The sequence below is a fragment of the Cynocephalus volans genome, chromosome 11 (assembly GCF_027409185.1).
Source record: "Cynocephalus volans isolate mCynVol1 chromosome 11, mCynVol1.pri, whole genome shotgun sequence".
NCBI classification, from domain to species: domain Eukaryota; kingdom Metazoa; phylum Chordata; class Mammalia; order Dermoptera; family Cynocephalidae; genus Cynocephalus; species Cynocephalus volans.
In genome coordinates, this window is record NC_084470.1 from 129,626,417 (window position 1) to 129,643,975 (window position 17,559).

At 33.2% G+C, this 17,559-nt stretch overlaps 1 protein-coding gene across 3 annotated transcripts in view; it reads left to right on the plus strand.

Moving 5' to 3' along the window:
- The window catches only part of KCNT2 (potassium sodium-activated channel subfamily T member 2), a 388,988-nt gene that overhangs the window by 367,744 nt on the left and 3,685 nt on the right, over positions 1-17,559 (plus strand). For all 3 annotated transcript variants that reach the window (XM_063114556.1, XM_063114557.1, XM_063114558.1), the window contains one exon: positions 15,934-16,018. In XM_063114556.1, coding sequence (XP_062970626.1) covers positions 15,934-16,018 — 85 coding nt within the window. The remainder of the gene's footprint in view (positions 1-15,933; positions 16,019-17,559) is intronic.

A 17,559-nucleotide genomic window follows, 5' to 3' on the forward strand; every position in this document is an offset into this window, starting at 1 on the left:
ACAGGAAGTTGAGAGATAATTTATATGATAATAGGAGGTAAAATCATGCACTGAGAATGAGGGCAAGGATGGAAGGGTGGGTGTTTTGAAAATGGTTGGCAGTGTCAAAGGAAAAGAGGCCCTTTCTGTGCAAGACTCTACCAAAGCTTCTGGTTTACTTAACACAGAACATTTCAAACATGAATACATATAGACATAATAGTATAATAAACCAATATTCACCCAATATCCTGCTCTAACACTTACCAATTCATGGCCCGTCTTGCCACCCATTTCCTTTGCCTCATATTATTTTTAGGTATATCAGACATCATATATTTCAATTTATACCTTTATCATTGCAGGACTAGTTTTAAGAACATAACCATCTACCATTTTCATGATTTAAAATAAGTATTTAATAACATCAAATATTCACCTGATGTTTACATTTCCAATTATCTCATAAATGCCATAATGTTTTATAGTTTGTTTAATCAGGATAATTGTTTCATGCATTGAGATGGATGATAACTTTAAGTCATTTTTAATATATGTTTTCCCATTCTCATATTTTTTCTATCACAATCTATTTCTTTAAAAAAGTCAGTCTTTGTCCTGTGGGGTTTCCCATGCTCTAAATTTCCAGTCTAAATTTGCCCATTGCACTCTCCCCCCTCACACCCTTTTTCTTTTTCTTAACCAGTCTTTTGGTATTTTTATGAACGCATGGATTTAAACATATTTTATATGTTTTAATCCATTGCAATTATGTTATTTATCATATTTTCCCAGATTTGCCCAGTGGGAGCCTCTTCAAATTGCCTTTGCAGTCATTGTCATGACATCAACCATCTCCGATGGACTTCCCTTGTTCTCTGCAAGGCTAAATGCTGCCACCCTGGAATAAATCATCCCTTCATGAATCCTCAGTTTCTTTTAGTGGGAAATAATATTTCAAGACCATAATAAAGATTTAGAGATGCTCAGTTTTACTGGGTTTTTGTCTTTGTTTCTAGGTCTTTTTCAGTGGACAGAGCTAAAAGGTAGATAGATAATAGATAGATAGATAGATAGAAAGAAAGAAAGAAAGATGACTGATAGATAATTATATAGATAGATGATACATAGACAGATGATAGAGAAATAATAGGTAGATTGATGATACATAGACAGATTAGAGAGAGAGAGACATTTTTAAAAAATTTCATGAGTTAACACAGATACTTGCAATTGAAATCCTGGTCTACAGAGTTTTTATTTAATTTTTTCTATCTTACCTATGTGCCCTTTCTCCTGCACTGACATTAGTGGTTGTCAATAGTGACAAAAATGGTAGAATTATAGTATATAGTTTTTTCACAATATAGATAAAACATTCTCAGAATAATGGTTCAATGTTGATATTGTTATGGAATGGGCTTGACAGAGAAGAGTTTGGCACTCGGAGGGTTGGAGAGTCAGGTATTTTATTACACTAGTGGACCCAGATGAGCTAACACTCCAAGATCTGAGCTATGAGCTTAAGTTTCACAGGGTTTATATAGGCAGACTCTTCAGTTTTTTTTAGATTTCGTTTTCTCAGCATTCATGTGGCTAATGCAATAGTAGGTTTTATTTTCTCAGAATTCTTGTGGCCAGGGCAGGCAGCTAACGTGATAAGCAGACATGGTTACAGGGAATGTGAGCAATTGAGTAACAATGGGGCTGATGCAATAAGCAAGCAAGTACTATTTTTGGACTTAGAGAAAATTATATTAAGTGAAACAAGTCAGGCACAGAAAGAGAAATTCTGCATGTTCTCACTTATTTGTAGGAGCTAAAAATAAATAAATAAATAAACACAAAAAAAATAAAGGCGGGAGGGGTGAAGAAGACAGAATAACCACAAAAATTCCTTGAACTATTTAAGTCAAGTGAACAGATACAATGTAGTGGGGGGAGGGGAGGGGGTGGAGAGGAATGGGTAAAGGAGCATGAAAATCAAGTACAATGTATTTTCAGAAGTAAAATTAAAAAAAAAATAAAATAAAATAAAGGCAAAATAGGCTGTTGAGAGAATTAATTTTAATTTCTCCTAACAATATCAATATTATAATTACTAAAAATGTGTATTTTTATTTTGTTTATACACTCTTTAAGGTATTGCCCAATGGGGGATGTATAGTAAAATTATTCTGTTTGAAGCTTGGAATAGTAACTCTTAGTGTGGTTATACCACCAAATGGATCTAAAGTAACATTTAGTTTAGTTTTTGAAGCTCAGGGATTGCTATTTCTAAAATTTAATTTTGTTAGTTATGTAAGCAATTTACATAGCTCCATAGTCAAAGTTGAATACAAAGAATACTGAAAGAAATTTAACATCTATCCCTGTCACCACCACACAATCTTCTTCTTTCCTCATGGGTGACATGTTTTTGATGAAATTTATGATTTATGCTTTCAGTTTTTAAATATAAATTTTAAAATATAAATGGTGGCATGATATGTTCACTTTTCTTACATTGCTTCTTTCACTTAACAGTACATCCTGAAAATCACTGGCTTATTTGAATATAGAAATAGGCCTTGTATCTCTTTATAGCTGTCTAGTACTCCATTGTATAAATGTACCAATCTATTTAACTAGTCCTTTATGTCTTTTGTCGTTACAAATAGTCCTGCAATAAATAGGCTTATGCATACATCTTTCGTATTCTTCCCAGTGTATCTTTCGGAGGGATTTCTAAAAGATTACCGGATTAAGGATTAAATGTACATGTAATTTTGCTATTGGCTAAATTTTCCTCCTTAGGTGTGTACCATTTTTCATTTATACCAGCAAATTATGAGAGTTTTCTCAAAAGCTTGTCAACAGAATATATTGTCAGACTTTGGGGTGTTTGACCAATCTGATAGGTTTTTTAGAAAATAGTATTTCAGCGTATCTTGCTATTATGGTGAGGTTGATAATTTTACATGATTAAGAGCTCTTTACACTGAACTATTTATTTCTGTAGCCAATTTTTATAGACTTACTCCAGTAGTTCTAGAAACTGCTTATATATTTTCCTTTACTTCTGCTATTCAATATTATGAGTATAATTTTTTTCATTTTCATTATTGTTTATTGATTTCGAGTAACAGAGAAGCTTTTCTCCTTCGCAGTTTACAGAGGAATTCTGCCATGTTTTCTTTTATTATTTATTTGGTTTCACATTTTTCATTTAAATATCTGATGCATTTGGAATTTATTCTGTTGTATAGGGTGAGCAAGAGGACAAATTTTAATCTTTTCCAATATACTTTTCCATATTTAGCTATGCACCACCAGTTATTAAAATACATACTCTCCTCCAATGATTTTACTTCCTGCTTTTTCCAGATCCCAAATTTGTACACGTGATTGGGTCTATTTCTAGACTTTTTGTTGTGTTACAATGATCTGTCTGTCCTTATTTTTCTTGATCTATCTACAGGCAAAAGTACCTACTATTTTTATTATAGAGACTTTGCAGTATATTTTAATATTGGGTGGGGCTATGGTCCTTTACACTCTACTTTTTCAGTATTTTCTTAGCTATTTTTGAATGTTTCTTCTTCCAAATTAATTTTATAGTTAGCTGCTCCAGATAAAAAGAAAGAATTATTGGCCTATACTGTTGTTGATCCTGTTTGTTCCAGGCTCCTTCAAAATCAAATTGTATTAGCTAATCTCACTCTTTCATAATCCTTCATCTTTATTTTTCTTCTTCAGTTTCTCCTGTAAGTAAACAGATGTTCTTCCCTTATCCTAACACAAACACACATGCACACACACACACGTACCTGTTTGTGCATGCTCACATGCACATGTGTACACACACTTCATAGTGTTCACCTTTTCTCGTTATCTTTCTTTTATCAAACTAACTACACTCCATGTCTTCATATTACCACCTCACATTTACTTTTGACACATTTCTTTTTCTCCTGTCCCATTTTGAGAGAACATTGTCAAATATAAATTATCCTTATTTTTCTTGGTCCATCAACAGGCGTATTTTTTCTTGGATCCTCTTTCTCTGTCTCCCTCCTGAATTTGTGTTCTCGGTATTTCTTCTGAATTTAAGTTTTTAACAAAGTATTTGTATGAGAATCACATGTGAAATTCTCAAACTTGCAGAATAATGCTGCTTTAGAAGTGACTCATTAGACACTTTATTTTTATATTTCTAAAGGAAAAAACTGGCAATATCTCAAACAGCAGGTAAATTATAATAAAACATTGGAAAATACTTAAAATTTAAAAATTCACTAAATTGCTAATATCTTCTTTCAATCAATTGGCAATAATTTTAAAATACAAGTCATCACTAATATCTCAGGGAAGCCAACACTGTCATAACTTATCGACCAAGTATTTCCAAATTATCTTTCCTTAACTAAAGAATGTAAAGTTATGATTTATAGGAAATGGTCTCATGGACCATGGCTTACATGGGATGTTGTTTTTATGTGGCCTAATGTTTTCATGACTGATTTCAGGGTTTCATATTTGAGAAAAATGTTAACCTTTTTTTAATGGCAAAAAGATATGCTAGGCCTAAAAAGAGGCTGAACAGTAGCAAGTTTATGAACCCTCCTTCAGTAAATTTAGAAAGTTTGATGCTCGAGGCTATAGAAATTATTGCTTTATGACTGTGAAAGAATTCGCAGTTGTTGAGGAAAATATGAAGATAAATTTGAAAAGGAATAATTAAAGACAATTTTAAGACCAAGGGCAAGATTTTTCTACCTGTATTATGCTTATATAATACCACATGAAAATTCTCAACAGTAAAGTAGTGGAGATACATTTTCTTTACCTTTTGAGAGATAAAAACAAAGCTCTGAGACATTAAATTCCTTACCCAGAGTAATTAACATGGAGAGGGTACTGAAACTCTGAACTTTGTCCCTACAATAATTAGAATTTTTAAGATTCTTTGATATAAGATCTATCTCTACAGGTTAGGTTGAAATACCTAAAAATAATATAAATGCTTACACTTGTATTATCTGAGATAAACATATACCTATTCCCAAAAGACTTCTATTAGATTACAGGTACATAATACCTCCCTTGAAATTCCAAAATACAAAACTTCTGAAAAAAAGTTTTTAAGTGAGTTTGGCATGCAGAAAACTAGTTTGGATGCAGAAACTGATGCAAACTGCTTGAAACTATTTGTATCTTTTATTTATCTTATTTTTTGTAAACATTCATACGTTTCCTTGCAGAAATATGAATTTGTCTGCTGCTTCAGACCCTGCTGAGGATGTTACATAATATACATTACTTGTCTAGCATCTCTTTCTAACTCTGAAAAATTCATTTCTGAAGCACATCTGATTCTAAGGATGTCAGAGATAGAACTTGAGGACCTGTATTCCTTGGGAAAATATATAGAGTGACTATTTACAAATTTTGATTGTTTTTTATTGATTTTTTTGTAAATTAATATAATTTTAAAAACATATTTTACTCAAAGATGAACTAACTGTGTGTTTGGGGGCTAGTCACTATCTATCTGAACTTCACATTCTACAGCCATCAAGTGAGGATAAGAAAGTATTTCCCAGGGGCGTGATGTGATAGTTATAACTGTCAAATAATAGAATGCATGGGAAATGGTTTCTTAACCTATCAACTACACTGCAATGCGAATAATTGCTATTTTCTGTCTGTTAATAACTAGCATTATTCTTCAACAATCTTTTTGGAATGGCTCTCACACTCACTAAAATTACTCTTTCTAACTATTAACAGATTCTTAATGATTAGCTCATAGAACGGCAGGCATTTTTCATAGTATGAACTGGCAAGTTAAGTCTTCCTGGTGTGACTCCTGCTATAAGGGCTAGCTGACTTTGACATAAATTATTATTGTTCATACTGTTAGTAAAAGATGGAAAGCCAAAGGGAAAATAAAAAGAAATCATTTGCAATAACAAAGAGGTAATTAATAGTGTCGAGACCTGTCTTTTATTATATCCACCAGAAAGCCGTATTATTTAATGTAAACTTATAATTTGCCTGAAATTGTGGCTAGATTAACCAAGAACTTTTTTAATAGCTAAAATGATGACTTATTTCTCAGTCATTGCCTTTCTTATGGAAAAGAAATGAGCAAAGTTTACAGGAAAGGATTGTTATTCCTACCCAAGCTATGATAGATAGACGTAGTAGCAGTAGCAATACTAGCAGTGCCGGTGCTGGTGGTGGTAACGGTAACACCATGACCATCTGTTTTCAGACTCATATAATTCACTGATTGAACAGAAAATTCCTCCAAATTCTAATGAATGTGTCAGGTACTTTTCTCTAGCACAAAATTTTTCACAGATTTATCCTAAAACATATTACCAAAGACAGAAAAGTCATTTTCTTCTAGAATAGTTGCAATATTTAGGGCTTAGAAAGAATAATTACTTGAGATCACTCTAATGACTTCATTAAAAATTTATTATTTCAAAAGAAATAAGCACTGGATTTTTATTGCTCAGTGAGGTATATCATTTAACTTTTTCCTATATAATTGAATACATAGTGTTAATGTGTGTGTGTGTGTGCGTGTGTGTGCGTGTGTGTGCATGTGTGTGCGTGTGTGTGCATGTGTGTGCGTGCGTGCGTGCGTGTGCATGTGTGTGTGTGTGTGCATGTATGTGTGTGTGAGTGATCAGTATGTTCCCAGTATAGATTCCCAGAAAATGGATGATGATTTTGTGTTATTCTGTATGTCTAGAACTAGTCCATTCTCGCACGGTGTACTCAGAAACATAAGGATACAGAGTATTTTTGTTTGTTATAGGTTTATGTTAATCTCATTCTATCCATAGAACATTAATAGAACAAAACAAACTTAATGATTTTTCTTAATAGATAAAGCAATAAAGCTTTCAACAAGGGTAATTGATGAGTTGATGATTTGTAGTAAATGAAAATATTTAGGCAATACATCTTCCAGATCTCCTTAAATTAAACCATAAAGTTTTATTTCATCTAGTTTTATCAGATTCTTCCTAGAATATTAATTGTTCAAGGCCAATATTTTTAAATAATGTACCGCCATAGTTAACTTAATTGAATTTATACATATATTTATAAATATATACATTTATTTTATTTATATGACTGGAAATTCAAATATCATGCATTGGCATATGTGTAAGAAAAATGTGGCCAATTTGAAAAAAAAATAAAATATTTTTTGCCATTGACAAAGAAAGTTAACTGGTTGAGTGTACTTTTTACTTTTAACGTTTTGTTATGGGTCGAGTACACTCAACAAGACGGCAGACTCAGCTTTCTACACGCACTAAAACAACAAGGAGGAACTTCTGATTCTGACAACCATTTATACTCTAAACTTAAACAGCTGGAAAAACATGAAACAATAGTGTGCGGACATTGGACAAAAGAAAGCATATAACTGTGTTTCCTGAGAGAAGAGAAATAAATGAGTTAAGCCCTTTCCAGGTCAAGAAGGGAGACCTAAAATAAGAACAAATGACCCATAACCAGTAGAAAAATCAATCAATAGAAACAGATTCAGAAAAAAAAAAATGGATATTCAAGTCGTTGCTGTAATATACTCTATATATTTAGGATGGTAGAAGAAACATGAGCATGATAAGGAGGTAAACTGAAGATATAAAGGAGGCCAAATTAAACCTCCTAAAGGTGAATAATGCAGTATTCAAAGTAAAATACTGGATGGGATTAGCATCAGAATAGCTCTCACAGGACAAAATATCCATACGTATAAGCCACAGCGATAGACCATCCAAAATGCACCACATGGGAGGAAATCTGGAGGAAAAAAAAATGTTAGTTACTGGTAGAACAATATCAAATAATCTAACACATGTAATTGGAGTTTCAGAAGGAGAGAAAATAGATATTTCAAGAAATAATGGCCAAATTTTTTCTAAATTTCATGAGAACTCTACCCAAAATCCAAAAATCTCAATAAAACCCAAGCAATATAAATATTAAGAAATAAAATGTCAAGACACAGTATACAAAATTGCTGAAAAGCAATGATAAGACACCTCAAAAAGAGTCAGAGTAAAAAGATACTTTATCAATGAGGAAGACAACAAACATATAAGATGACAACAAACTTCTTGTTCGAAACTTTGCAAATCAAAAAACATTAGAAAGACATCTTTAGAGTACTTTAGTGTATATTTAGAAAATAAACTCTACCTAGAACTCAATACACAATATAAATACCTTTCAGTTTTAGATAAACAAATGCTGAGAGAATTCGTCAATAGCGGATGTCTACTATGAAAAAATGATAAAAGTTACCAAGAGAGAAGGAAAATAATGCCAGGTGGAAATCTGGATCTAGACAAAAGAAATGGTAAATATATGGGTAAATACAAAACATATGTTTCTGTTTTGTTAAAAGATAATTTACTGTTTAAAGCAAACATAACATACATTGTGAGGTCCATATCACATACAGAAGCAAGAATATATGAAAATAATTATACAAATAATAGGGAGGGGGAATGGATATATAATGAAGTGAGGTTGTTTCACTACCTGTGAAGTCGTACAATATTATTTGAGAGTAGCATGTGATAAGTTAAAGTGGTGTATGGTAAACTATAGAGAAGGGGACAGCAAACTAAAGCACACTAGCTTCTGTCACTGAAGCTGTCATCTGTGCTTGTTTATGTATTGCCCACAGCTGCCTTGAATCTACAGTGCAAGAGTTTAGTAAGTGCAACAAAGACCATATGGCCTGCAAAGCCTGAAATTTTTACTATCCGGTCCTTCATAGAACAAAAGTTTGACAATCTATGACCCACAGGAACTATAAAACAACTAAAGCAAAGAGATAACTAATAGTGCAATAGTGCAAATAAAATAGAAGAATTAAAAGGAGAAAAATTTTTTAAAAAACCCTCAATTAATCCAAAAAACAGAGAATGAAGAAAGGAAGAAGAATATTATTTGGGACAAGTGGAACACATCTAGCAAGGTAGTAAATTGAAACCCATTTATATTGATAATTACATTAAATATAAACAGACAAAATATTAAAAGGCAGAGGTCATCAAATAAGATTAAAAGAAGCAAAACCCAACTATATGTTGTCTAAAAGAAACCCACTTAAAAAGGTTAAAATTAAAAGCATAAAAACATATTTCATGCATTAATAAATTAATATCAAAGTAGATCCACGCAATAAATGAATACATCACAAAACATTATGATGTTAAGATGTAAAAAAACACACAGAAACACAATACGATTCCTAGAAAAGTGATTGCTCCTTGAAGTCAGTGATTGTTAGGGGTTAAGAATTAGGGGAGGGAATTGACTGCAAAGAAGCGTGAGAGAACTTTTTGGTATTAAGGAAATGTTCTATATAAAAATTACAGTAGTGGTTGCCTAACTGTATGCATTTGTTAGAACTCATTGAATGTGCACTTGGGATTAGTTCATTTCTTATGATGTTTTTATGAACAAGCCTATGATAATTATCCTAAAATATCTTAAATGATGTGTTCAAAGTCATATGGGAAGTTCAGTTAACTTAGAGGTAAACCTGTCACTAAAGACTCCTGACGCCTGTTCTAACGATCAGTATTACACAGTATATTGCCCTGCAAGAAAATCGCTGAAAACGTCTGTGAAGACGAGGACCTTGCCCATCTTCTCATTGCTATATTCTCAGTATTAGAATTGCCTGTGGTTGTAATCCTGCTCGGTTATCGTTACAAAGTAACTGAAGTGAAGAACAAAATAATAAATATCATGTGATAAATTATGATTTATCAGTCGCCAAAATGCCTCTGGAAGTCAAATGAAAGTACCACAGGATAGCTGCAAAATGGAAAACATGGTATATGTATGCTTATTTTTAAATTGTCTAAATACTATGCTCGATACATTTTTATTCAACCTTCAGATACCATTTCAGAAGTAGCTTTAAATTTAAAGCAGTGGATCCAATCATGAAAATGAAAAAAATATAATAAATGTGGTTTTTGTGCTTCCAAAATCTTTCAGACTTTCTGTAATGTATTTACTCACTATTTTTAGATTATCAATCAGATTCATGGCTTTAAATTTAGAAGTACTTTGCCTAAAAACATATCAAACCCATTATTTGAAATGCAACTAATTCTATTTAAACATAAATATACCCTATGTTCCTTACTTTGCAGACAATCCAGATAATTTTGGCCCATGTCACTTAATATAAAATATTTTTCATCATAGTATTTTGAAAGATACTAGGATTTATTGAAAATTTCAATTCACCAGGGCCACCCAATAGCCCTGGAGGTCTATACTCGGTGGTGGCCTGGGAGTTGTGGGGCAGCGGAGAAAACACCTTAACAAAACAAAACAGGACTTTGCACCATTGAAGAAATGTTTTTTAGACTCGTTCATGTTTCTGAATTCCCTGCCACATTAAAATACTAGCAAGGCTGTTCTGGTCTCTTAATATTTACAGAAGGTAGTAACATAGATTTTAAAAAGTTAAGAAATATTGAATGCTCCATTTCGAAAGGAAAATTTAGTCTCTAGTAACTAGAGTTGTGTACGAAGCTCGTAAGTGATAGAGTGGCTCGTTGCAGAGCTGAAATTTAGGCATTTTTGAAATGTTGCTAAAATCATTCTACTGATTTTGATAATTATTTCATACAATCTTCACTTCTGAATATATGTATGAAGGAAAATTAAGATAGCTCACTTTTTTTTTTCTTGGAATTTATCTTGCCTGTTATAAAATAGCTCTAAATTTTTGAAAGGTAATAAAAATCATTTTAAATAGAGGTTGGTTAAATAAAATTATTCTTCTATTCCTATCTCTGATCACCTTTTTTTCCCCTAAAATATACGGGTCAGTTCAATAAAAATGGGTAAAATGGTTGTACTGATAAGCACAGTTCAGTGTTCAAGTGCAATACGAGGCAAGCAGGATCAGCCTTACAAAACCAGCCGGTGTGACAGATGGGTGACACGGAGCGTGGGTGCAAGTTCAGTGAGGGGAAAGGAAACCTTCAGTAAGGTTATGCTAGTGCTATATTTGTATTTTTAGACTACATAGAAGGAGTAAGTGGTGTGCAACTGAGATTATTTTCCCGATAAGGTATTTCTTTGTGGAAACTGAAGAAAAATATACCCTCTCTCTCATAGAGAACCTATTTCTTCTTCTTGCTTTTTCTCCTTAGGTTCACACCTGCTGTGCTATTTCCCATCCTCAAATCGTCTCCTTCCATTCCTCCCTCCCTTTCTCAGTTTCTCTCTCTCTCTCCCTCTCTCCCTCCCTCCCTCTGTCTCTCCCTCTGTCTCTGTCTCTCGCTCTGTCTCTCTCTCTCTCTCTGTCTCTCTGTTCCCCCCGTTTCCCTCCCTCTTTTCTAATCTCCTCCATTTTCACTGCTCCCAGGCTGCCACCATCTCTCACCTGGGTTTCTGTCCCACAATGACCACTCAGTATTCCCGAGTCTGAGCCTGCCCACCCCCACCCCCACCAAGTTCATTTCCCACGCAGCAAAGTGATATATTTAGTACGAAATCAGGTCATGCCACCAACCCCCCTGCCCCAGCCCCTTACAAGTTTTCAATGTTTTTTTTATTGCACTTAGAATAAAATTCAGACTTCTCACCAAGGTCTGTAAAGCCCTTCAAGGATCTGGCCTCAGCTTTTTCAACATCATCTTCGATTAATCTCCTCTGTGCTCACTTCAGTCCATTCCCTTGCGGCTACTTTCTGAAGATTAAACTAAACCATTTTAAGATTTCCCATTTTCTGTTCTGTTTACTTGGAACACTGCTCCCCTATCTTTATGTATCAGCACCTTTTATCACAATATATATACAATTATTTTTTAAAATTTATAGCTTGACTTTGCCTGCTATAATAATAATAGATTCCCTTTACATAGCACTCGATATGAATTAGGAACTAAGTTTAAGAACTATATATTAATGTCAATATATTAATTTTAAATTGTATTACTTCTTCATAATTTAATTCTAACAACAATCTATAAGGTAGCACTATTACAGTCCCCATTTTACAGGTGAGGAAACTGAGCAAATAGAAATTAAGAGAAAATAAATAATTTGCCTAAGATCGCATAGTGAGTAATTAATTGACGGTGACAGAATTTCAATTTGGTTTCAGAGCCTTTGTTCTTAACTGGCCTCTCAGTGATGTTTGTAGTATATGAAATGTTTCTCTGATTATACAGCATATAGTGGATATGTGCTTTCGGAAGTTATATCAGTCTACTAGGACTGCCACAACAAAATACCACTAGAGAGCTTCTAAGACTGGATGGTTTAAACAATAAAAATTTTATTTTCTCACAGTTCTGAGGCTGGAAGATCATGGCGCCCAAAGGGCGGGTTTCTTCCTGAGGCCTCCCAACTTGGCTTGCACGTGGTGGCCTTCTTGCTGTGTCCTCACGTGACCTGTTCTGTGTGTCTGCACTCCTTGTGTCTCTGCTTCTTATAAGGACACCAGTCCTATTAGACTAGGGCCCAATCTTATAACCTCATTTAACTTTACCCCTTAAGGCTCTATTTCCAAATACAGTCACATTGGTGATTAGGGAGATTTAATTGGTGATTAAAATTTGGGGGGGGACATAATCATTCGTAAAGGAAGAATTATTTAATGCTAACCTACACAAATATATGTAATACTTAAATATCTTTCTTAGCAAATTATATTCTCCTCTTTCACAAGGCCTTTTAAAATACTTAAACAAAAAAAAGGAAATATGCTTATGTGGAATAGGACTCATTAATTAATTATTTTGTAAGAACTATAAGAGTATGATTTCATTTCCTTCTAAATATGCTCTATTTACATAAAACACTTTAAGCAGAATATTTGCTATTTTTGAAAATTTCAACTGAATAATTGTATGTGCTAATTATAGCAAGATGAGTTTCCTTGTGAATACTACTTGCAATCCTTGAACTTTACCCTATAGAATTTCTTTTAAAGTGTGCAGTATTCTAGGGTGGGGTTTTTTTTTTTTTTCCAATTTTTTAAAAGAAGAAAATGGTTTCATTAAAGGAATCATGTCAATGATGGAACAATAATTTCAATGAAAATAATTTAAACTAAATAGCAATTTTTATCTTGCCAAGGTCAGAGTTTAGCTATCAGAAACACAGTGAATGTATTCACAGCAGATTCCCTTGGTAGGTATTTTCTTTGGGTAGGAAATAGAATGAAGCCAAATTTACCAAAGCAAATTCATTTTATGCAGTAAATATGCTGTTGTATTTTTGGTACAGAACCTTATTTTAATCAATTTGTCTTCTCATGGTCAATAATAATTTTTATGATAATATCTTAAAGATACAGCAAGGCTACCACATTTTCTCCTTCGGAATTAAGAAATAACTAGAAAACAGCCATAGGGGATGACTGATGAGAACGAAAATATCAGACTTTTGGCTGATAAAAACTATTGTTGAATGTGGTTTTGATGTGTGCCCCAATAAGCTTTGTAAAACTTTCAGTCCTTAATTCTTAAACACAAAGCCACAAAGAGAGAGAGACAACTGACAGCTTTCCCAACAGAGAAGCATGGCAGAGAACAAGCAGGCCAGAATTGACTCTGTAGTGAGGCAGACGTGAAAGAGGAAGAAAATAGCTCTGGACTCAGCAACTCCTTCCAACCTAAATCAAGAAGATAACTCATTCCTGTCCCGAGGAAAAGCCAATGAGGGGTGAGGGAAGAAACCAGTAGTGGTCACTTCTGATTCTGATGTTATCCATGTCTTGATATAAACCATATAAAATTTTTGAATTGAGCACATTAGCAAAACGTTTGCTCCAATTCCTGTTGTTCATAGCAAAATTAAAGTCTTCAGTATCCTATAATCTTATATGTACTGTTGGAAATTTCTGCTTTCTAGACAATTTTTACGTTTTTAACAGGCAAACCAAGTCACCAATAAATTTTGGCTTAATTCCAGAACTAAAAATGAGTACAACACTTGTTAATAATCAAGAAGGGAAGTTTGGTATCTGTGTTCACTGAGAAGTTGTCTGGTGGAATTGCTTTCCTTGTGTGACAGTTCAATGATGCCACTGTTTGTATAAGAAACTGAGTTGTACAAAGCCAAATGAAAAGGAGATTTTCTAGTAGACCTGTTATATTTCATAATATGATGATTTAGTCTTCACAATGCATTGTCAATCTCTGTTCCTTTGCATAGCAGTTGTGGAAATTCACACAAGGGAAAAATTTCTCGAAAAGCACGCATGAATCAAAATTGCCTTTTATATAGAGAAATAATCTTGATAATCTCTTGGCAGTGCACTATGCTTTCAACGGGAATTATTCCTTGTTTGGAGTAAGCATCATTATATACTCATTGGAATTCTAAGCTCCAGCAAGTTGAGTTAGCCGTCTACTCTTAGGAATGATTGCAAGATTTAGCAAATGAAAATACAGGTTTCCCAGCGGAATTTGAATTTCAGATAAACAGCAAATAATGTTTTTTAGTATAAGTATGTCACATGCAATAGTTGGAACATATTTGTGCTTAAAAATTGTAGTTGTTTATTTCAAATTCAAATTTCACTGGGCATTCTCTAATTTGCCAGGCAACCCTAACCCTAACCCTAAATTGGAGGGTGCAACTGAACTTTAATTTGAATATCAATTTGATGAGGCTATGATTATAATAGTCTTACTGGCAAATTCACCGTGGTTTCAATTATTCTGCAGTTTATTTGCCTTATAAGATGAATTTCCAAAGTCTATAAATTTTTAAATTTAAAAATAGGGTATATCTGAATATCAACTTGAAATACCATAACTGAAATTATTTTTTAATATTAACTTATATTTTATGAAAATAATATATATTCTAATCAGCAAATTGTTTATCAGGGTCATCTATGTTGGCCTTAAAAAGTCTTTATTTTAATTTAATGTAGTAATTTGAGTATTGATATATCTCTACTGGTATGAAGTTTAGTCTTAGATTTTGGATCAAAGTGCAAAGCTTAGTATTTCTTTTAGGAGCCACATTTGTCTGCAACTGATGTGACTAGAAGGAAGACTGTGGCTGTAGAGCAGGATTTTTAAGAGTGTCATCACAGGCTAAAAACTTTATCCTTGGGAGAAATTACGTTTATTGAAGTATGTGTCCACATGGCTTTACACTTACATCTTATGATAACCTTGAAATCTAGAAAATTGAGAACTTATAGCTGTTTGCTTTTTTTTAACTGTCCTATATATTACCAAATCAGCTTTCTATCCTTTATAGCCAGAAGATGTCTTCAGAAAGAATTAGTCAAATTAAAAGGCATAGCCTTTTATATAAAAAGTATATATATTGTAGAAAAAAAAATGATTCAGAGGCATTCTTCCTTTAAAACTTATGGTTAAATTCTCTTCCAAAGGTTTCTTTGCATTCTGCAAAAGAGTAGGGTGATTTATATCAGATGTATCATGAAATAAAGATCGTCAAGCTTCTTAGACACATTTCTATCATATTTACTAAACCCAATGTAATTAGATGATTTTTCAAAGAATTCACAATATGAATATTCCTGTCTGGGATTGCTGTCCATAACCCTAATTATTTTTTGTAATTGATAAAGCATAAAAACTCAAGTCAACATCTTGTCCAGCTTTTTCTTTAATAGAAATACATTTTTCAGCATAATAGCTTGAAGAGTAGACTGTGACTGGTTGTTCTGAACAGAATTATATACTTTATTTTTATCATCTATTGGAACAAAAAATGGGTACATGTCAGATGTTTCCAACGACTGTAATTTGAAAATAGCTAAACTTATGTTCCCAATCAGGCTGTGAGCAAAACTTTGGCAAGTTCTTGTTGACAGCTATATAGTTTGAACATAAGCTGCTCTACAATAATTCCTGTAATTTTTTGTAAGTAGCATAACAAACTTGGCATTTATTTATCTTCTAGATGAAATGAATGACCATCAAAGTACCCTCTCCTACATCCTGATTAACCCATCTCCAGATACCAGACTAGAGCTGAATGATGTTGTGTAAGTTGATCTCATATCTCACCTAAGTCATGTATTTTCAGAAAACTACCAATTTCATTTTATATTTTTATTTCTGACATTCTAGCCCTTTTTTGTGATATAAATGTTTAGGAGCTCAAAGACTAATATTTTTTCAGTAAACAAATGCATTTAATGTGTTGCTGTGTGCAGTACTATAAAAACTGAAGGATTGTTTAAAAGAAAGGGTATAGAAATAAGGAAATATCAACATGAATTCTGTATTCTGACAGCTAATATATATTTGCAGAAATAAGAAAAAACATAAATAATAAGAGAACAACTCAAAGTAAATCTTGAAATATCCCACACTATCTAGTTCTAAATAACTTAAATTTCCTAAAAGAGTAAAATAAGCCAAAACACTTATTAGGAAAAGATCTCTGGGAATAATTTAAGTCATTGAAAAATATGTATGAGGGTGCTTCAAAAAGTTCATGAAAAGATAGAATTGAAAGATCATATGAATCTTTTCATGAACTTTTTCAGGTACACTTGTACTGTGAATGTATAATTGTAATAGCACTGCTTTAAATGTGGTATAGAGATGACTAAGACATTTTCCCTGACTTCACAGTACTTATATTCTAATTAACATAGTTCTGTTAATTTAAGCATGGAAAAGTTTAGTAGCAATATATAACATGACTTTGTCACTAATAAACAGCCTCAATTGAGTGAGATAGATGATGCTTTTCTAAATTCAAGGAGGAAGACATTATTGAGAGTTGGAGTGATTACAAAGGATGCTATAATTCAACGAGACTCTAAAGGGTAGATAGGATTTGTGTTGGTGGAGAGCAGTGGACATTCCAGAACAGGGAAAATAGCTTGAGAAAATGCATGCTGCGGAATTGCATAAAGTGCTTCAGTTGGCAGTTTGTCCACTAGAGAAGCTTCGTATTTTTAGCATTTCTCTTGTTAAGTAGTTAAACATAATATCAGAAACATAAGTTAGACTTGACTCTGGAATGGGCTTCAGATGATGAAATAAAGAGTTTAAACTTGACTTTATAGGTGATGGCAGCACTTTAATATATATAAAGCAGGAAAGTAGCAAGATTTTAGAAAAGGCACTTTGGCAGGTTTTGGATGTAGAAAGAAATTCCTGAGGAGAATCCACTCTTGAGCTACTTGGTCTTGTCCTGAACTTGACCAAGGTAGCTAACTCCAGATTGTATTAGTGACGTGAAGCAAATGCCAGAGATACAAAAGTATTGGTAGGTGTTAAGTCCACAAGACGTGTTTTTATCTGTAATCAGGACAACAGATAAGGTCAGAGACTAGCAGAAGTAAGACTATTTTGTGATGCACAGAATAAACGGATCCATGCAAGTGGCTTAGAATCGAAGCTGGTAAACTGCAAAGAATCAGAAGACTACTTTTATATGTTGCCAGTTTTGTGGGCAATTTTGGCTGGGGTGGAAACAGTATTATTCTTTTTAAAGGAGTTCTGCAGGAAGCAATAGGACTGATTGGCAGGATCAATTAAGATTGGGATGAGCCTGAAAGTCAGGTAACCA